Source organism: Nycticebus coucang, chromosome 4, assembly GCF_027406575.1.
Source record: "Nycticebus coucang isolate mNycCou1 chromosome 4, mNycCou1.pri, whole genome shotgun sequence".
NCBI lineage: Eukaryota > Metazoa > Chordata > Mammalia > Primates > Lorisidae > Nycticebus > Nycticebus coucang.
In genome coordinates, this window is record NC_069783.1 from 92,678,540 (window position 1) to 92,701,367 (window position 22,828).

The 22,828-nt window shown below is 44.9% G+C and overlaps 1 protein-coding gene across 1 annotated transcript in view; it reads left to right on the forward strand.

Moving 5' to 3' along the window:
• The window catches only part of VWA3B (von Willebrand factor A domain containing 3B), a 250,813-nt gene extending 233,909 nt beyond the window's left edge, over positions 1-16,904 (forward strand). The window contains exons 25-28 of the mRNA XM_053588419.1: positions 3,848-3,972; positions 5,152-5,289; positions 8,211-8,311; positions 16,563-16,904. Coding sequence (XP_053444394.1) covers positions 3,848-3,972; positions 5,152-5,289; positions 8,211-8,311; positions 16,563-16,818 — 620 coding nt within the window. The 3' untranslated portion in view covers positions 16,819-16,904. The remainder of the gene's footprint in view (positions 1-3,847; positions 3,973-5,151; positions 5,290-8,210; positions 8,312-16,562) is intronic.
• Positions 16,905-22,828: the final 5,924 nt, after the last annotated feature.

Below are 22,828 nucleotides of genomic sequence, written 5' to 3' on the forward strand. Positions count from 1 at the left end.
TAATCTTTTATATAACCTCAGTAAAGTTATCAAATTCAGAAAATTTAACATTATTATAGTACTTTTATCTAATCTGTGACATATTTAACTGTCTCAATGATGACCTTTATACTATTTATTTTCTCCAACATAAGTCCCAATCCCAAATCATGGATTGCATTTAATTAACATGTTTCTTTAGTCTTCTTTAACTACAATAATCCAAGATTTAATCTAGATTAATTCTTTAGACTTTCCATCATCTTTTATGATATGGATGTTATTTAAGAGTAAGGCCAGTTATTTTATAAAATATGCCTCAATTTGGGTGAGATTGGATTCAGGTTATCATTATCGGCTAGAATGTTACCTAAGTGATGTCATGTCCCTCTCAGGACAGCCCATCCAGAGGGAGGTGGTGTCCATCAGCCCTCAGTGGTGATGTTAATTTAGATCACCTGCTGACTGTGAGGTGCTATTTTTTCCCTCAGGGAAGAAAAGAACGCCAAATAGAGCTTTGTAGAGCTCAGGCAAGGCATTCGTTGGTGAGTCTGTTTCTGGCAACTGTTACTCAAAACCTCTGAAATATTTTTAGTAAAAAGCAGCCAGCTTTAAAATACACTTCTGCAAAAGGCAGTATTGCAGCAGCTGGGTCTGAGCGTCCATTGCTGGAGGCCAGGTCCCCACTGGGGCAGAGCCGGGCAGAGCTGGCCAGACCAGCGGTTGCCACCCACTTGAGCTCAGGGCAGGATTTCCACGTCCTCCAGGCTATGCCAGGCTCAGCATGGATTATCTAGTTGAGGAAATGACTACATTGCATGGAACAGAAGTGAAAAGCTGTTAGCCTGGCTTACCCAGAAGCTCAAAGGCAGGGAGAGAGACACATTTCAAAACCTTATTTTAAAGCCTTATTTGTGGAAATTGGGTCATCCTTCCTGCTGTTCAGTGGGAAGAAGCAGTTGTCTTCAGGAACTTCAGAGATTTCTGCGCTACCCTGTAAGAACAGGTGATCACGAAGAAAAGGAGGGGGTGAAGCATAACGCATTCTGGGTGCAGTGACTTAAGAAAGGTCAGAAAGCCAACGCTTTCATCATTTGAATTCTGCCTTGTGACTGTTTCCCGGTGTTTCCATGTGGATATTTTGTCTGTCATTCTGTGTGAGGGCTCCTCTGAGGAGATACATATGACCAACTCCCGACCTCTTCTGGGGGTGGCAGGATCTGCTTTCCCTTGCACAGCAGTTGAGAGCCTTTCACAGCAAGTCAGAGGCAAAAGTCAGCACAGAGGGCTGGGAAGGAAACCTCAGAGGCTCAGGAGAGAAAGAAAGAGCAGGATCACCAGGGTGCGGGGCGACTGCGATGGAGGTGGGGTCAGCGGAGGGGTGTCCTGGCTGGAGCTTGGCGAGAGCCTTTTTTTTTTTTTTTTTTTGTAGAGACAGAGTCTCACTTTATGGCCCTCGGGTAGAGTGCCGTGGCCTCACACAGCTCACAGCAACCTCCAACTCCTGGGCTTAAGCGATTCTCTTGCCTCAGCCACCCGAGCAGCTGGGACTACAGGCGCCCGCCACAACGCCCGGCTATTTTTTGGTTGCAATTTGGCCAGGGCCGGGTCTGAACCCACCACCCGGTATATGGGGCTGGCACCTTACCGACTGAGCCACAGGCGCCACCCGGCGAGAGCCTTTTTTAGGAGGTGGAATTGAAGCCAAGCTTTGAATATTGACAGGTTCTTAGAACCAAATGTTAAAAAAAAAAAATCCAGTCTCCAGCCTGAAAAAATATGTTTGAAGCAAAAAGAATCAGAATCATGGATCTTTCACCAAATGAACTGACTCAGCCACCTACTCACTATTTCAGCAGACCACTGACCATGAGCACTTGGCAATGTTTTTGCTGCGTGGCCCTGTCCCCAGATGAGTCCAGGAGAGCCCTCTGGACTAGTTAGGAGCCAACTCATCCCCAGGAAGGGGCTGGGGTCAAAGGCTTCCCACTCTCCACAGCCCAAGTCCCCACAGAGAACTGTTGCCAGAGAAACTTCAGAGCCAGGAGACACAGCTTTACCTCTCTTTAACGGAGGGCAGTGATACACTGCAGGGTGAGGGGTGCCAGCCTTGGCGGTGATCTTGAATCGGGACCTAAGAAGTGGTGACAATTTTATCAATGACAAGGAGCAAGTACAGAGGTCCAGCAGTGACTGAACAGGCCAGCTGTGGGGCCTCCATCCCGAGTACAGCCACAGGGAAACCCCGTGAGGCAGGGTGTGAGGATAGACAAGAAACTACAGTCATTGCTGGAGAGGAACAAAGACCTGCATCTACAGAGACTGTACGGACAAGGAAACAGAATTGAAGGGATTAAAAAGACGTTGTCATAACATCCAGGAAAGTCCCAGCCCAGTGATTTAGAGCAAGGATTGGCAGGGGTTTTTTTTTTTCCTATAAAAGAAAGAAATGAAATGGTTTAGGCTTTGAGGGGCACCTAGGCTCTATCAGGACTTCTCAGCTTAGCAGAACATTGAAAGACTGCCTAGCAGGCTTAACCCTGGATGCAGCTGAGTCCCAAAGTCTACGAACTTAGGGAAAGTCACAAGAGCAATGTGGCCATCAGGACAGCCCAGAGCCTTCCCCCCAAGTCGCAGGAGAGAGCAAGGCTCACTAGTGTGTGGGGTGTGACCAGTCAGTCCCCTCAGTCTCACTTAGGGTTTGCTCTTAATAGTTTCATAATAGAAATTCTTTGTGGAAACAGGTGTTTGTTTTTTCTGATTAAAAGGGTAATATCAGCTTATGGCAGAAAATGTGTGAATAATGTGGAAAGAATATTTCAAAAACCAAATTAAACATTTTAGTCCAATAAGAAAATACACAATGGAAAACTAGCCCTGGTGTGTGTGTGTTTAAAAAAAAAAAAAAGATTTTCACTTTTTGGCTGTTTAAAACAAGAGCCATGGATCACGAGGAGAACCAATAGCTACTTCTTGCCACCTAGAAGGTCATGGGACTTTGCTGAGTCAAGTGTGCCAGCCGGGGCAGGCATGCCAGACACACATGTGGGGAGCCCAGTGGGGACCCGCACTGTGGGCATCCGCGCTCACGTTTCCGTCTCAGAGTGGGAGTCTCTGAGCAGTTGTTATTGCCGGGGACACATCCACTGTTAATGCTTAGACTCCCTTTCTAATGAGAAAATAAATTTCAAGTCAATAAATACCAAAAAAAATGAATCTTAACACAAGCATTTTCTTTTTCTATAATAATCTATTACAATAATTGCATAGTATTATAGGATTATATTATGAATACGATATTAGGGTATATACATATCATATACTCCTTAAGTGTAACTGAAAAAACAAACTTTTCTTTTTTCCTTTTTGGCTACACATTTTAGGGAAGCTGTAGGGTGTGCTCAGCCTACTAGTTACTTTTTTATTTATCCAACATTAGATGAATAATTAATTTGGATAGGAGTTCATATTTCCTTTCTACTTCCCCAATTTAACATCATCTATTTTCTATTAAGTGTCGTGGAAGGAAATGGACCTTAAATAAATAAGGAAATCAGATGACAGGAGGTGTCCAGGAGGAGGTCCTTTGTTTCTAGGAGCAATGTTCCTATCAGGACAGATGCCAGCGAGGCCAGCTAAATAAGTTCCTTTTGGCTTCTGGTCTCAGCAGGAGCTCCGGCCAGGGCACAGTGCTTCACCACTTTGAGTTGCTCAGTCCAGTAGGCATCACACTATGTCAGATACTATCCGCTAGAAAAATCAAGGGGCACACTAATCTGAACAGGCAACATGTTAGAACTCAGTGTGGCTGACAGGGGTGCAGACAATACTTGTCTTTATATTTTATATTTTCTTTGGTTCCCTCCAGGGGTTGTCAAGAAGTGTGTGAGCCCCACCCAGGCACTAGTGGGCTTCGGGTATGGAGATACCAAGGTTGTGTCCACCTCGTTCATCACACCTGTGGGGGGCGCCATGCCCTGCCCTCTGCTCCAGGTACCTGTTCCATGATCTATTCCAGGGGCCCTTTCTCAGCATCTACAGAGTTTTGAATGACAGGGGATGATGGAAAATCTACGATTTGGCTCTTCCTGAACCAGGTTGGCTCCTTTGGGGAGCTTGTGTTTGGGCAGGAGGAACAGTGGCCCCTGTTCCTGGAATCCATCACCTGGCAATTTCCTTGCTCTTGACACCTGATCTGCCATCTCCCTATGGCAAAGCTCACAGCTTCACAGACTTACTTACATTGCCCCTTGAGGCCCTTCTTCTATTACAAGACGACAGATGACTGGGGGAAGGGTATTGCTGTAGCTGCAAATGCTCTTGACACTTGAACTCCAAAGGGATATTATATTGTATTGTAGTCTATTGTATTATATTATTATATTAAATTTGTAAGAATAACAAATATCATTGTGCCAGTGATGTTAGCTGTGATGCCATATTGCAGTTACCCCAAACATGCATTCCACAGATGAGGCAGACTAATGTGTTCTCATCTGCTCATAATTCATAAAAGCCGTACTGTGTCTGGCCCATCCTCCTGCCACTATCCTGATCCCAGCACCAAGGCCAGGGAGCAGAGGACCTCTTCCCAAGGTGCCACTGCTGCTGTTCCTGGCACAGTGTGAGCTGGAGGAGAAACACCAGAGGAGGAATCAGACCCAGGGCACATAGTGGTGCACTGGTCCCCTGACGATCACCAAAGGCGCAGCAGCCTCTGTGTGCCCCTTCACAGAATTCTGTTTGTGCTGCAAGTTATCTCTTCCCCACTTTTACCCGTGGATTCTGAGTGTGTCTTTTGGAGTATCCTTAAACAAATCTGCACCTTTCCTCTGTCTGAGTGTTCATATCTTTTCATGCCGACACCCTAAGTGCCTTCACTCAGTGTTCGTAGGAGATGGTTCCCAGAACCCTCACCATCTTGTTGGCTGTCCCCCAGACCCTCGTCAATTGTTGAAAGTCCTGTTAACATGGGGATTCCTCACAGTGGCCCCAAAATTCCAGATGTGGCCCAGAGAATTTTAGAATTGTTTCTTAACCAAGAAAAAAATGTGTTTGAATTTCAGCATCAGTACTTGCCAACTGTCTGGGGGTATTTTAATATTTTATGTTGACTTTACCTATATGATCCATAAGCAAAACATTTGCTGTGAAATGTGCTCTCCTCTACAGGTTGGAGATTACGTGTTTGCCAAAATTGTGATACCTGAAGGATATGACTTCTATGTCCCCGCCATTGTCATAGCACTTCCGAGTCAGAATATGACTGCAGAAAAGTTCTACACAGTTTTGAAGTGTAACAACCGGAGAGTATGTAAACTTGCATTGAGGAAAGGACTTTCTCCCACTGTCTGCCCCCAACCCCACCCCCACCCCTCCTTGCTGTGTCTGCCCCCACCCCCACCCCTCCCCTGCCTCTGCCACACAGACTCAGCCCACACTCAGGTCGCCCTGGTATTTGGCTTTCCTCGTGGGTCTGTGCTCTGCCTTTGACAGGGTGGCAGGCTCACTCAGGGTTCTTGCAGCTCTGCTCTCTCTCTCTCACTGTCTGTTCTCCTCCTTCCCCTCTTTCCCCTCCTCCTCCTCCCCTTGCCTCATGCCCCGCTGCTGGCCCTGTAGCTCTGGCCTCTTCTAGGCCCCTCACAGACCTGTTCTCTGCCTGAGGGTCTGTCTCTCAGGGTGAGCCTCCATCTTTGGACACCTCCTCCATGCCAGGGGTAGCAGCCCCGACTCCCAGCCTGAGCTCCAGCCCCAAGTTTCTAGCTGAGTCCTCTGCATGAGCACAGGTATCTCAAGCTCACTGTGTCAAAGTCAGCGCATCATCTTTCCCCAAGCACCCTCCTCCTGCTGCAGTCCCTCCATTAGGGGGTACCACCCCCTGGCTCCCCATCTCACACCTGCCTAGGAACCACCCCCACAGTAGGCAGCAGAGAGGAAGAGAAGCGGGCACAGATATGAAGTGGGCAGAGTGGGAAGAACATGGGCCTTACAGTGAAAAGGACCTGCGTTTGCATTTCCGAACATTCACTCAGCTCTTCACTCGCTGTCTGATCTGGGCAGGTTGCTTCGCCTTTCTGAGCCTCAGTTTTATCACATATGAAATGGGTATTTTATATATCAATATTTTCCCTCTCTCTCTTGCAAGGTGATTGTGAGGGTTAAAGAAAATAAATATACGAAATAATGTGGCCCCAATAGTTAGTAGCGTCACTCCTGAATCTCACCCATGACCAATGAGTGAGAGTGCAGTTAACTCTATCACCTCTAGATTTGTTCACTCATTGGATAGATATTTATCAAGCATCTGTATTTTCTACTGGATCCTTTATCTCCTGTACTGATATGAGGAGGTCTTCTGCGTCTTCTGGATAGTAACTCTTGGTAATATGTGCAGCCAATATTCTTTTCTTGGTCTGTTACTTGTCTTCTAACTTTGGAATCTTTGTTGACAGAGAAGTTTTAAATTTTAATAGGGTCAAATTTACCCATCTTCTCCTTTAGGAATTGCCCTTTCTGTGTTTTGTGTAAGAGATCCTTCCTCAAGTACATATTTCTTTGTATATTTTTACTAAAACTTTTAGAAAAAAATCATCAGTTTACAAATCTGATTATGACCTTTACCTGCTTGATGCCCCCACTCCACCCCTCACACACATGCTCATACTTCTTGTCACCCTCCAGGAGAATCCCAGCAAGGCCCTGTATGAGCCTGCTCCATAAGCATGACTTCCAGCCAAGTGGAAGGCTTGCTCCTTCCGAAAGATAGTGGGCTTTTCCCTCCAGACTGCCCCCTCCATCTCCTTTCCATTGGAAGCTCCTGTCACCCTGAAGCCTCTGTCTGACCGTCACTTCCTGCTGGTGGGAGGGTGCTCCCTCCCTCACCATGCTCCTAATCCTCAAAGGCAGGAGCCACATCTTTGGCACCCCCCACTCTCAGCACAGCCTTATGAAGAGAGGGGTCTCACAGTTGTTTTTTAAATTACTTGAATGAATGACATTTCTAATGGAAAATGACATTGTCTTGATGGACCACTTAACATGCCTGGAAAACAGACTAGCAAGCAGAATAGATTGGTAAGCCAAAAAAAGAGTCACACTGGCTAACTTTCTTAAGCCCTTACTATGTGCTATAGATGCTAAGCGCTTTACACATAGTGGACAGTTGAATCCTCAGTACTCTGTGAGGCAGGGACTATTGTTATCTTTGTATTCAGATGAGGAAATTGAAGCAGAGAGAGGTAAAGTCACACCCCTGGCAAGCAGTTGAGCAGGTGTTTGTACAATCTGGCTCCATGGCCTGTACTCTAAACCACTGTGCCCTTGTACCTAGTCTATAGAATAAAAATATGCAGGAAATTCTTGATTGTGGCTTGAGGTAGTTCCATGGGACTATGGTAAAAGAAATTTAGGGTTAAGGGGATAAGAGGAAGCCATCAGAGCCAGGGGCCATGGGAGCATCATGTCCAACCCAAGAGAACATGAGAAGAAATGTCTTGTTATAAACTCAGAGAAGCCCCTTAGAGAAGACAGAGCTTCCTGGTACTGTCTAGATGATGGGAGAGAGGCATTCTGGAAAGTAGAACTTGCAGAAGTGGTCTTGACGTGTGGCACTGCTCTGGGGACATCTACTATGCAAGGGTGTGGGGGAACAAGCTAAGGGCGTGTTAATAGATGACCCCTCAGGCATTCCCCAGGGTGCAGGTTGAGATAGGGCAGTTGGCTCAGGATCCCAAGGGAAAGCCTCAGAGCCTAAGGAAGGTCCTGGGAATTTGCCCACAGGGCAGGGGGCTCTAGGTGGTAGAGTGGTGCGGCCAGTGAGAAAGACATGGCAGTTCTGACGGAAAATCTGATGAAGCTGAAGGTTGGGCATTCAGCAAAAAGCTGGTGGTTACAGGTATCCAGGAAAGAGATAGTTAAGGCCATAAAAGAAGATAGAGAAGTGGTTACATGAAGGGGTGTGTGTGCGCACCTGAGTATGTGCATCTTATGTGGGTAAACTTGTCTGGCAACTGACCAGAATATGGAGAAATGACAGAGAGGATGCAACAATGACTTTTATTCAGTAAATACTTACCAAGTGAGGCTCTGAATTTAAACTGCTCTCTTATGTGTCACCCTGAATAGGGCAGTGACTAAAAGCTATTACAAAGGGTTGAGCTGGAATAAAATTATGTCTGAATTGTGGCCATTTCTGATTTAAATTGAGTGAGCTCTTTTTGGTATTATTACAGGAATTTTGCCCTCGGAGTGCACTTATTAAGATCAGCCAAAACAAGTATGCTCTCTCTTGCTCTCACATAAGGTCACTCCCAATTCAAGAGGATCCAAAAGTGTAAGTGTACTCAACTTTTACTCCTTGAATATTAATGTTATCTTTGTGCCTTTGATCTGCTTCTGAGTTAAGATCCATGACCTCTAAGAAGAAGAGCAGAGGTGGAGGACTTCCTACTTAAAATGTGGTTCTATGATTATTATCCCTTCAACATCAAGCCTTTTACCTGCTGTTTATTCATCCATCTGTTTCTAGTCTCAAATTCAACATTATTTGACTGGCTCTTCAGAAAAACATTCATGAATTTGTCATGAATATGAAGGAATTGTTCTTCTTTATTTGTAAAGATTCAAGGCCGTCTAATTTAGTACCAGTTGGAACCAGTCACCTCCCTGCCTCTCTCCTCATCGGGAGGTGGGAGTAAAGCACTGGGCCTGGCTTATCTGTGCCCTGGTAAGCAAATGGGAGGCTGGGTTGGTGGGTGGGTGGTGGTTTCCTGGGGCTGCAGCAGGGCAGACAACAGGGACAGTAGGCTAGCTAAGAGCTAGAAAGGTGGATGAAAGCCAAGTCATTGGGAAAACTTGAAGCCTAAAGAGGAAACAAAACTCAAGTCCATGGGGCCAACAAGGGGCATCAAGTTTGGAGTCATGGAACCATTGCCTCAAGAGCATACAAAAAGAGCTGAAGGTGGATTTTGAGCAGAGATTGGAAAAGGGATCCAGGAAGCCTTCTCCAATTTCACTTAGAGTTTGCAGGCTGTCTTCAGGTGCCAACCTGAACTCTTGACAATGGGCTCACCTTCTACTTCAAAAAAGAAACTATCAGGCATTCTCTCTCTTAACTTCTTATCCTCTACCTCCAGGCTTTTGGAGCTCTCTGTCTTCCTCCTTAATTTCAAAGGATGAGTTTCCCTCCATCTGTCCATTATCCAAGGCTGCATGGTTCACTACCTGTCACCCCCCACCTCGGATCTTTGTATCACCTGGATTCTTCTCTCCTCTCTCCTTAGCTCCTCTTCACCTCAGCAAAACCCCAGGTTTGCCTGCCCTATTTACACACATGCACACATGCACTAGAACACACACACACTTCTAAGTTACGCAAACCTCCATTGGTTTTGTAGTGTGATCTGACATGCTCCCTTCACCTCACTGCCAGTCTCCACGTGTGGTCGGATAGCCTTTAAGTCTCCACTCTTCTGCTGCCTATTCACTCGCTCAGCCTTGGCCATCAGCTTCCACCCTTACCTCTCTGCTTAAACTGTTGCCACAGAGACCACTCAGGACCTCTCCCATGCCTGAATCAGTAGTGAGCTCTGCCACATGGACCAGGCTTGTTCTCATGGTCATATTAGACACTGGCAGCCACCATCACAGACTGACTATGAATGGGACCTGTGATGGATTTTTTAAAGCCCCCAGCTTGTTGCAGTGTTCAGCCATGGTGGATAACCATGGAGAAAGGGCACTGGAAACCAAGACTTGGATTCATATTCCTCCCTTAGTTTTGTGCCCCTGGGCAGGTTGCTTATCTCTGAGCTTGTCCTCTCCTCTGCAAGAGTAGGGTAATGTGAAGATTGGGAATGGCCCTTGCCTGGCATAAAGCAGGAGTTCAGTGCATGGCAAGAATAGTGATATTTCCAATCACCCACTGGATATTTCTGTATGAGTGCACAGAATTACAAATTTGACACATTTAAAACTGAAATCACAGTTTCCCACAATCCTGCTCACATCTCAGCCTTCCCCATTTCGATTCACCCATTCACCCCTAGTCACAGAATTGTTCAATCAGAAATCCTATAGTCATTTCTGGTGCTCCTTGTCCTTTACTCACCACACCCCACAAGTCTCCATGTTACGGTGAACCTAACTTGCAAGGACTCCCCTGTCCTCTGGCCGCCTCCTGCAATGGTCCCACAAGGGCCGGGCAGAGTAAGCTTCCTCTTCTGCGAATCGGTTCTGTCCACTTCCCCATTTAAAAATCCTTTGGTGCCCCCCGCCCCAGTCCTTTCTTATCCCAGCTCAGCCCTCTGTTGGTCTTCCCTGGGCCTGTCTCACTTGTTCTTAGCCACCCTTCAACCAAAGTGCCAGGGCCTTCTACACACTACCCACATGAAACAACATGTGAGCTTTCCCCACACCATGCTGTCTCTGTGCCTTTGCACAGATTAAGTGCTCCCTCCCTGGAATGCTCTTCTTTGCCCTTGGCCACCTAAGGAACCCCAAGATTGAACTCAAGCGTTATCATCACTATGTGATGTCCCAGAGGCCCTCTACATCCTTTAGAGGTTTTTATTAAAGAAAATGTCCTTTGCAAATGGACCATGTGGACACAAGTTCTTAAAGGCTTGGTCTGGGTTCTATCTGCCTCTGAATCCTGGTGGCCAGGGTCCAGTTTAATGATATTTGAAGAATGAACCAATGGACAGACAAACATGTGCTAGTGGGTGCCCAGCGATGCTCCTTGAGGGTTACATGGCTCCATAGAGAATCTTTCCTTAGATCCAATTATTGAAATGCATGATATAATCTTTCATTCTTTGTCTAGATGAGGGTGATATTTCATTTAAAATAAAAGCACATTAATCTCTCTCAAAATTCTACTAAAAAAAAAAAAAATGGTCCCTGCAGATCCCCTTCCTGGCTCCTATTATGCCCAAATGATAGTACGTTATCAAAGAATATGAGTAGATGAGTCTAGGTACCACGTATTGCCCATTTCACCAAATTCAATGTTATGAATCACTATTTTAGAAACACAATGTAATTCTCTCTATGTTGTTCCACATCTTCTTTAAAGCTCTGGGCTGCTTATTATCTACTCTTTCTTCTAGGGGATTGCACAGTGGAAGTTTTCCTTGACTCCCTCATCTCCCACTGTAATTCCCACTGTTTTTTGCTCTGGTTGCCTCGCTGGGAGGAAGAGACTGAGTCAAATTCTCCTAAGCAGAGATCACATTCAATCCATTAAGTTCGGAGCTTAACCTGTTTCTAAAATCAGAGCTAGCAGAACTGAGCACAAGAATAAAGGTGTAGGTATTATTTGCATCTACACTGGGATTTCCTTCTGGCCGGTCCTTTCCTCGGGAGCGCTTTCTCACTCACTTTATAAACACACCTCCCTTTGGTCGGTTCCTTATTAAGTCTTTGCACCATTGTACCAAGTGAGGCTATTAAAAAAATTCCTGGGGCTTTCTTCACAGGCTATTAACAAAATGTGCTATAGGTTACATCTCCAACAGGACATTATCTGACTAAATTTAACTTAAAATATTGAATCCACTCCAACCATCTACTTGGGGTAAGACAAGGGATACCTGGTCTGAGCAGCTGGGTGGACCAGAGTTCTATGACCAGCTCGAGCCCCTCCTTCTCTTCCTTCCTGGGGTCTTCAGTTGTGGGTGACTGGGGGAGTTTCCTATGGGTCCCTCTCCTGGCTCCTAACTAAAGATGGTCACAGTGAAAGACAAGAGGGAAAGGGTTTGGAAGGTGAAGGGTTCAAAATTGATCTAGCATGGCCAAAGCCAAGGCTAATTTTTATTTTCAACTCAAAATTGAACACCTGAACAATTTTGAAGACTTTTAACAGGGTTGGCTTGCAAAATATATTATCCATATTGCTGAATTCCAAATGACTGGTTCTGAGAGGAGGGAATTTTGGTGCTCCCATATTTGCCATGGGAATTTTGGTGCTCCCATTTTTGAAATGAGTGAGGCTGATGCTGATTTTCTCTTTCCTTTGCGGCACAATGACTGGATTCTCTGACACCACAGTCAAGATGTGTATCTCCTAAGAGTGTGTCCCCGATGGAGAGAAGTGATTGTTCTTTCTTTCTCTTCCCTGCAGTAGTGCCTCTGAGCTTTTTCCTACATTCCGTGGCATCCAGAACATCTTTTCTGAGTGAGACTTCCTTAACCTATCTCTGTTAAGGAAGGAAAAGCCTTTACATGAAGTAAGCAGATATTGCTCAACTGCTTTTTTTATTTCACTCTCTGGAATGACTGATGTTGGCCAAGCTCATGATAATTTCACAGGGGAATGTCTCCTTATAGTGGGGGTAAGGGCAGGAGCAGGATAGGTGCCATGTGTACACCTGATGTGAGACCTCCCATGCCTCCCCGCCCCCACCCTCACACCTGTGCACCTTGCTCTGCTGCTCAGCCCAGACCCACTCAGGGGAGGGGAGAGGAAGGGCTGCCATGGCCCTGACCTCCAGCCAGCCACATTCTCCACCAGCACGCCTGGAAGGGACCTGCCAAATGGCTTTCTTTTGCTCAGTCTGATACCAAAAAAGAGTTAAATTAGGTGCCTATGAATTATTTTAGGCTACAGATTTGGTTGAATAATTTGATAAACACATGATAAACGTGTGCATGTTTGGAGGGAGAGCCAGGTACTGGGACTTCACTGACTTTTCAGAAGAGGCTGGTTCCACTTCTGGGGAGAAAGGGCTGAGCACCCACTGCGTGCTCTCTGGGGTCAAAACCCACCTTGTTCACATGATAAAGCACTGGCGGCTCGCCTGGGTTCTTGCTGGCTCCTTGAGGCCTCATTTCTATTCTGTCCCAAGTGTCTCTCTGTCGGCATACCTGTCTTAGAACATAAAGAACAGGAGGACCTATGGGGTAGGTACTGAATGGATGTCTGACAGAGGACCAGGGGCCTCTGAGTTTTAACAATTGATGAAGGGACAGAAAATAAAGAGACTGGTGAGAGAAAAACTGTTGCCACTCAAATTGTTACCACTGATCCCAAGGGTTGGGTAATCTCTATAACTCCTTGTGTTCCCTTGTCCCAAGTTCCAGGGCACCACAGCACGCAATTTTGAATAGTAGGCGATGGCATTTGTCCTTCTGGGTAAAAGAGGACACTCACGGACAGGGTTTATTGCTGCAGCACAGGAAATGGGGCTCCTGATCCAACCAGAGGGAGCTAATGACATACTGAGGCTTAATGATTTCAAAGGCACAGCTGCCTCTAAGGGAACAACTGTCAGGAGTGACCAGGCAAGATGAAGGGAAGTGATCCATCTAATGTCATGTCAGAGGCAGTGCTGAATCTTGACGTTTCCATCAATGACTTAATTTCTCTGCTGTCAGGAAGACAAGGTGAGGCCACAACACTACAGGGAGGAGTGTTAAAGAAAATGGAAATTATTTCCATTGGGACAGATTCCTAAATCCAAATGGCTTTATGGAAAGTTACCAAACTGCTCAAGAAAGAGATAACAGGAGGTTAATATTTTATTGTAATAGAAATTGGGAGCTGACCTAGACCCAGATAAGCTATACATGAGCCCTAGGAGGGTCTCCCCTCCTGCAGACACACCCACGATGCTGCCCACGACCACACGACAGCAACCAGGCAGCCAGAGAGGAACATTCCTTGCCTCCAGGGTCTCCGTACCCAACAACTTCCTTCAGATGCCTGCTGGTTTGTCTGGAGCACACAGAAAATAATTAGTCCTAGTTGGCTTTCCCATGATGGCATTTGGAAGTTATTAATTTCTTTTTAAGAAACCATAGTCCCAAGAGGGACGGAGGGAGGGGGGTGGGGCCTTGGTGTGTGTCACACTTTATGGGGGCAAGACGTGATTGTAAGAGGGACTTTACCTAACAATTGCAATCAGTGTAACCTGGCTTATTGTACCCTCAATGAATCCCCAACAATAAAAAAAAAAAAAAAGAAACCATAGTCCCTATAAAGAATCTTCTCAAGGAGAAGCCTTGACAGTAACTTGCCCAAGCCTTGTCCTGTCAAGAATGGAGGGAGAGAGGACCTCCGCTCTGCTGGAAAGGATTTCTAGCTAGTCATGTGGTACCAGGTGTATGAATTCTGGTCAGGTCTGCCAGTGGCCTCATATCTGGATGGCTGTGTGACACCTGGGAGAGGCACGTCTCTCTCCTAGAGAAAATTGGAAACTGGACCATCAGCCCCACCATGTGCCTTCCCCTGAGGCAGCCAGAGACAACAGCCCACTGATGTGAACAGGACCCCAGGGAGGCAGCCAGGGGAGAACATGGTCTGTGAGTCCCCTGCCCTGCTGAGAAGAGAGGATGCCAAACGCGGGGGAGATTCCCCATCATTTGCTTCTTGGAGTTATTGAGACGATCACATGGGAGAAACCACATGTATGGTCTCTAAATGGAGAGACAGAGATAGGTTAAGGAAGAGTCTCACTCAGAAAAGATGTTGCTTTTGTTCTAATCATTAAAATTCACAATGTCCTATTGTCCCTGCCTGCTTTTTGTTCTAATCATTAAAACATTGTCCTTTTCTTCATCCAAAAGCAATACATAGTTAACATAATTTATATGTTAAAAGAAAACCAAAAAAATAACCATTCATAGTCCCACATTTCAAAAGTAATCATTATTTATATTTTGGTATATATCCTTCTAGAGTGCTTTCCCTGCTGTGTTGATTCTTGTTTTTCCTTGAAGCAAAAAGCTTTACTGTTTCTCCTCATTATGTATAATAGTTGCAAAAAGATTTTTTTAGCCTGGAAGCATGACAGTTCCGCTGGAATCCATTTCCCAGGGATGGCTGTGAACAGTGTGATGCAAAGGTTTCCACAGCCTTCATAACAAAGATGAAAACACAATATGCATTCTGTTGTGACCCTTTTTTCACTTAACACTATATTTTTTGTGACTTTGAGTGACAACACCTCGTTTCACTCCTGCCAGCCTTGAATTCCATTATGCAGGTGGCCCATAGCTCTGACCAGTGCCCTGCTGAGGGCTGGCCACACACTGCTTCCTGGTCTCTCTCACCTTTCTTCCTGGCTCCTTCCAAGGTCTCTCTTCTGGGGCTTGTAGTGTACCCAAAAAACTCTCCACTTTCCTCTGCCCCTTCCTGTTCTTCTTTCTGAGAGGTTATAGGTCAGAGACTAGACTTCAGTCAATCTACTTGAGAAATAGAGACACCCTGGGAAAGGGACATAGAATGTGTCGATTAAAGGGAGATAGCAATTTCAGAGATGGCTGAGGGTGATGTGCTGGATGAGGCTGTATTTAGATTTCACAGAGCGGGCAGTGGAGGGGATACAACCTTTCAGTGTGATTTCAGGATGACTCTAAGAGCCTTCTGTCACAGAACTGATACATCCACATCAGTGCTGGCCTCATACTAAAAGATAATGTTGGCTGTGGCTTCCCAGAAAGGGTTTTGTTACTGATAGTGCTTGGGCCAATTTTTTAGTCTTTCTTGGGAATTCTCTCTTGAGTCTTAGAGCTACCCTGTTTCCCCGAAAATAAGACAGTGTCTTATTTTAAGGTGTGCTCCCAAAGATGCGCTAGGTCTTATTTTCAGGGGACGTCTTATCTTTTCTGTAAGTAGGTCTTATTTTCGGAGGATGTCTTATTTTCTGGGAAACAGGGTAGTCTTTGAAAATTACCACATGTGGTGAATTTTGATCTTTTGATGAGGGATTTGAATGATGGCATTATCCATTTGGAAGTAACTAAAAGTCCTTTTACTAGCTTGTTACATGTTTCCTAACAACTTCTAGAAAAATCTGCCACAGCAATGGTGATAAGTTATTCAGAGTAAAAATAAAACACAGCAAAAAGTTATTCATAGCAAAGGCAGGGTGATCAAAGTAATCGATACTTTTTATGGGAACAAAATAAGGTTTATCACCAGGTAGCTGGTGTCCTCAATTTACCCTGAAGGCTCAGAAAAACTTGGAGCCACAGTGGTATGGCTGGAATGAGGCCATGGTGTTCCCAAGATGTCTTCCTTGAAGGACACACTTCTGGATAAATAAGCTTTGTGCAGTGCATTTTCTAAATAGTAATCCAGTTCCATGACTTCCTAGGCATGCCTACGTTTTTTCCAATTAAATGTATGCAAATCATATCATTTGTGGCATGTGGGACTATGTTTCTGATAGTATGTCTAGAAGTCACTAGAGAAACCTGGGGTATGGAAGCCGTCTCTGGTTCAGAGGCAAACTGGAATGTGAGGGCGCCAAGCTGAACCCCTTACAGTGGGCAGGGGTCCATGCTGGGGCATTCCCAGGGGTTTCTGGGCTTTGTCTTCACTGACCTGGTCAGGACAGGGTCCAGATGGTTAGGTTCTCCATGCCACATGAGACTCTCAGACACCAAGGCCTGTGGGGATGAACTGAGTAGGGTTAGGCCCCACCTAGACCATGGGCCCCACAGGAATCCTGAGCCTCCTTTCCATAGGAAGAATGATCTGGACAGAGAGCTAAGAAACATGCATGGGGCTGGCTTGGCATCTCTGTAGACACAGCAGCTATTAGGACTCAGGTAACCCTGATCTCTTGCTCTTTGTCTAGAGAGAACATGGAGACAAAAAACTCTGCTTTACTGCCCTGGCCCCTGAAGGAAGTTGATACTGATGATTCGAGAGATCAGAGACAGGAGAACCCCAGAAGGAAGAAAAAGAGGCCTGCCAAGAAGCCACCTCTCCAAGAGCCGGTGTCCTCAGACTCGGACGTCTCTTCCCATGACACCAGGTCCCATGAGTACTACCCCAAAACCCACCCTAAGTCTAGTGGGGGAGAGGCATCATTTATCTCTGGAACATCCTGAAGTTTCTTTCAGGAATAGTGCACATGAGATCATCCCCTAGTTTAGGGGGCCAGTTTAGATCTCATCACAGCAAAAACCCCTCAGGCCTTTAAGTAATACTGACCTCCACCCCAGACACAGCCCTTCACCAGGGGTATAGGGTCTAGGCCTCAGCCTGCCGTGACATTGTTACAGCACCTCCCTCTCAAGCTGTCCCTCCCTGTCATCATTGAACACCCACACAGCAGAGGGCTGAGGGTCCCTGAGAAGCCTTAGTCTAGTGGTAGCTATGTTTGAGAGAGCCAGCATTCCTCCAGGACTGTCCTGACCTCAGCCCTCGATGCTGTGGAACTAGCCCCCCTGCTGAGGTCAGGCCATCCTTCATGCCACCTGACCCTGCCCTGTGTGCAGCAAGGTTCATCTCCCCTGTCATCCCCCACCTGGCTTTCCTAACTATTTGAGCATATCTGTTTGATTTTTCCAGACTATTTTTTATCTCATTTTTTCCACTGTCCTTACAAAACTATATTCAGTCTTCAAGTTTTAACCTGACAGATTACGGTCATAAGATTTTCAGATTTTTTAGAAGTCAGCATAGTTAGGATTGGAGCCTGTGGTCTTGTTTTAAATTGATCATCCCATCTGAATTAGGGATTCTATCGCTCAACGTTAGGACTGAAATTAAGACTTGATAACTTGTCTGAGGTCTGCAAGACTGAACATCCCCTATTTTATTATTTTCTGGATATTTTTATTGAACCCTTCCTAATTATTTTTGTCTATAGTCTGTTGTAGGTACCTGTAATTGACCGTGAAACCAGAATAAAAACTCTTTTACGATGGGAAACATTTCAAAGCTGCTGGTTGCTTATTTGTTACTGTTTTCTTTTCTTTTTTTTTTGCAGTTTTTGACTGGGGCCAGGTTTGAACCTGCCACCTCTGGTATATGGGTCCAGTGCCCCACTCCTTTGAGCCACAGGCGCCACTCCTTGTTACTGTTTTCTTTGAGCATGCTTTAGCAACAAAGTATAGAAGTATTTGGTTTAAGGGATGGACACAAGATGGCCAACGGAAGCCAGCTTTCCACAGAGGCTCCTGTCCAAAAGGAGAGTTAAAGGACAGAAATTTAGCAAGTAACCTGGTGGATTAGAGCTGCACCAAGAGAGAAGGTTGAAGAACGCACATCAACCCCACTGAGGCAAGCTGCAACCCCAAGGATACAAACAAAAGGTACAAAAATCCATCACCAAGCAGACAAGAGTCCCCTCCCGCATGAGAATGGCTCGGAGTGCCCCACAAACAAACGAGCAGAGTTCAAAGGTCCTCCCTCTACACTCCATGGGAGAGACCCTCTAAAAACTGGACTTACCTCCCCTACTAGGGTGCCACGGCGTTCTCCTGCCAGGCATAAAACTGTATATATTCTCTACCTGCAATTCTGAGCTCCCAGCACTCCCCTCCATTCTCACTCTGAGGTCTGGAGGCCTGTCCCCCAGGAGTCCAGATTCTTGGGTAATTTCTCAAGAGGTGTGGACAGGGCCTAGACTGAAGCTGGTCAGTGCTAATTTTGTGGCACGGGAGTGAGGAGAGGAATGTCGGCTGAGAGGAAACCACACCGGAGGGGCGGTGCCCCGAGGCACAGAGCACCAGCCCTTTTTGGCAACAATAGGGCTCACTCCCGGATATTCCGAAGCCACACCCCCTGTCTCCCTGGGCAACCAGAGGAGACCGGGCATCTTCTCAGGTGACAACCACCACAGAACAGAATTGGGACGGAAATGCAGGTCCCGGGAGGAAAGGGTTTGCCTGAGGTGGTACCGGCCTGGGTGGAGCGCAGGGACTAGAAAACACACGCACAGAGCCAGGAAATTCCAAGGAAAAAGCTGACCCAGAGGACAGCTTTACTGAGCCTAAGACGCACCCTGCCCTCAGGGGATCATCAGTTTATAGACAAAGGAAGATAGGAGGCTACAACTGACAACTAACAGAATACAAACCTGTAGGAGCAAAGACAGGGCCTGAGGTGCAGGCTCTAGGAACTCAAAACAGCTTCTCTTCTGCAGGGGAATTTAGCAGAGACAGAAACAAATTCTCGCAAAGTTGTTCTGTTCTGTCAGTAACATCAATCAGGGGTGGGGCTGGAACTGAGTGAACACCCCGCAGCCTCCATCAAGCGCCCGAGGTTGTCAGGCCTCACCTCCCCCTGCTGGATAGGGGCAGAGCGCAGCGGCCTGGCTGAGCAAATATACATTTCCTTGTGACTCAGGCAGGTGCAAACGCCTGGAGTACCTGTTCACTTCAGGCAACTGGGTCACAGCCCTGCGGAGCTATCAGTGACTGGGTGTGACAGAGGTATAAGATGGGGAAGGAGGCATCAAACTTCCCAGACTAATCTATTTGCTGGGTGGGTCCCCCTGACTTCACGGAGCACCAGAGCAAGTCATATCTTAGTTGGCACCAGACCCCTGCGATCCAGTTGCCAGAGACCTTTTAAAGTCTCCCACCTGAGACAAGTGCTGACTGAGACAATTTATTTGGACATTTTGAACTGAGCCAATCACCCGAGGACTATTCAAGTGGTGCTCTGGGTGTCTGGTTGTAGGAAGGTTTGATTTTCCTTTTCCAATTGTTGCCTGTCGGGGGTGGGGTGACTTAATTGCTGGTATTTCTCCACAGCTGAGACTTCAACCCAGAGTAACTGTTTCATTAAGGTCGAAAAGAGACCAGCTGAAAACAAGACAGAAAGACTTAGTCCCACCACACCAAGTAGGTCCCCCATTTCTCAGGCCATAGCACTGTACAGGTCCTTGACAAAGCTCCAGGAGAAAAATCAAATTGTGTAAAATAATCATGGGGTGGAATCAGCAGAAAAACTCTGGTAACATGAATAACCAGAATAGATCAACCCCCCCAAGGAAAGGTATGGCAGATGTAACTGAAGATCCCATTCATAAACAGCTGGCCAACATGTCAGAAATAGAATTCAGAATTTGGATGGTGAACAAGGTTAATAGAATGGAGGAAAAATTGGAATTAGAAATTTGAGGAGCAATTCAAAAGTTGGAATTAGAAATTCGAGGAGAAATTCAAGAGTTGTCTCAAGAATTTAACGAATTTAAAGACAAAGCAACCAAAGATTTTGACGCACTGAAGCAAGAATTTGCAGCCCTCAAATATCTGAAAAATACAGTAGAATAACTCAGTAACAGAGTGGAGCAAGCAGAAGAAAGGATTTCTGACATTGAACACAAAGCCTTTGAACGCTCCCAAACTCTCAAAGAGGAAGAGAAATGGAGAGCAAAAATGGATCATTCTCTCAGAGAGCTCTGGGATAATTCAAAGAAGGCTACTATCTGCCTCATTGGAATCCCTGAAAGTGATGAAGTGGCCTTGCTGGGCACAGAGGCCCTTCTCCATGAAATTATGAAAGAGAATTTTCCAGACATGCAAGAGATTCTGAAATTCAGATAGCAGACAGTTTCAGAACCCCAACACAACTCAATCCCAATAAGACACCCCCCAGGCATATCATAATTAACTTCACTAAAGTTAATATGAATGAGAAAATTCTGAAAGCAGCCAGACGTAAGAAATCCATTACCTACAGAGGGAAGTATATTAGAATGACTGCAGATCTCTCTGCTGAAACTTTTCAAGCCACAAGAGGGTTGGTCATCAACTTTTATTCTCCTAAAGCAAAATAACTTTCAACCCTGGATCCTGTATCCAGCTAAACTGAGTTTCATTTATGATGGAGAAATTAAATACTTTAATGACATTCATATGTTGAAGAAATTTGCCATAACCAAACCAGCTCTTCAGGATATTCTCAGACCGATCCTCCATAATGACAAATCCAATTGTCTACCACGAAAGTAAACTCACTGAGAAACTTTTGATCAAACTCCAACATCCACAGTGGTGAAAGGATTAAAAATGCCCACTGGACTTTCGAAAAACTCGATATCCAAAATTTTACCAGACTTATCAATATTCTCCATTAATGTGAACGGCTTAAACTGTCCTCTAAAGAGGCACAGGTTACCTGACTGGATACAAAAACTCAGGCCAGCTATTTGCTGCATACCAGAGTCACATCTTACCTTAAAAGACAAATTTAGACTCAGAGTGAAAGGATGGTCATCCATATTTCAGGCAAATGGTAATCAGAAAAAAGCAGGTGTTGCAATTTTATTTGCAGATACTATAGGCTTTAAACCAACAAAAGTAAGGAAGGATGAGAATGGTCACTTCATATTTCTTAAGGGTAATACTCAATATGATGAGATTTCAATTATTAATATCTATGCACGCAACCAGAATGCACCTCAATTTATAAGAGAAACTCTAACAGACATGAGCAACTTGATTTCCTCCAGCTCCATAGTAGTTGGAGATTTCAACACTCCTTTGGCAGTGTTGGATAGATCCTCCAATAAGAAGCTGAGCAAAGAAATTTTAGATATAAATCTAACCATCAGACATTTGGATTTAGCAGACATCTACAGAACATTTCATCCCAAAAAAAACTGAATACACATACTTCTCATCAGCCCATGGAACATACTCCAAAATCGATCACATCTTAGGTCACAAGTCTAACCTCAGTAAATTTAAAGGAATAGAAATTATTCCGTGCATCTTCTCGGACCACCATGGAATAAAAGTTGAACTCAGTAACAACAGGAATTTGCATACTCATACAAAAACATGGAAGTTAAATAACCTTATACTGAATGATAGCTGGGTCAGAGATGAGCTTAAGAAGGAAATTGCCAAATTTTTGGAACAAAACGACAATGAAGACGTGAAGTATCAGAACCTCTGGGGATACCGCAAAGGCAGTCCTAAGAGGGAAATTTATGGAACTGCAAGCCATCCTCAAGAGAAAGGAAAGAGAGGAAGTTAACAACTTAATGGCACATCTCAAGCAACTGGAAAAGGATTAACATTCCAACCCCAAACCCAGTAGAAGAAAAGAAATAACCAAAATTAAATGAAATTGAAAACAAAAGAATTATACAACAGATCAATCAATCAAAACGTTGACTTTTTGAAAAGGTCAATAAAATAGATAAACCTTTGGCTAACCTAACCAGGAAAAAATGAGTAAAATCTCTAATCTCATCAATCAGAAATGACAAAGACAAAATAACAACAGACTCCCCAGAAATTCAAAAAATCCTTAATGAATATTATAAGAAACTTTATTCTCAGAAATATGAAATTCAGAAGGAAATTGACCAATACTTGGAAGCATGTCACCTTCCAAGACTTAGCCAGAATCAAGTGGAAATGTTGAACAGGCCCATATCAAGTTCGGAAGTAGCATCAACCGTACAAAATCTCACTAAAAAGAAAAGCCTGGGACCAGATGGCTTCACATCAGAATTCTACCAAATCTTTAGAGAGGAACTAGTACCTATATTACTCGGCCTGTTCCAAAATGTAGAAAAAGAAGGAACTACCCAACACATTCTATGAAGCAAACATCACCTTGATCCCCAAACCAGGAAAGGACCCAGCAAGAAAAGATAATTATAGACAAATATCACTAATGAATATAGATTCAAAAATATTCAACAAGATCCTAACAAACAGAATCCAGCAACACATTAAACAAATTATACATCATGACCAAGTCGGTTTTATCCCAGGGACTCAAGGCTGGTTCAATATACATAAATCTATAAGTATAATTCAGCACATAAACAAATTAAAAACCAAAGACCATATGATTATCTCGATGCAGAAAAAGCTTTTGATAATATCCGGCATCCCTTCATGATCAGAACACTTAAGAAAATTGGTATAGAAGGGACATTTCTTAAACTGATACAGGCCATCTACAGCAAATCCACAGCCAATATCATATTGAATGGAGTTAAATTGAAATCATTTCCACTCAGATCAGGAACCAGACAAGGCTGCCCATTGTCTCCACTGCTCTTTAACATTGTAATGGAAGTTTTAGCCACCTCAGTTAGGGATGAAAAGGCGATCAAGGGTATCCATGTAGGGTCAGAAGAGA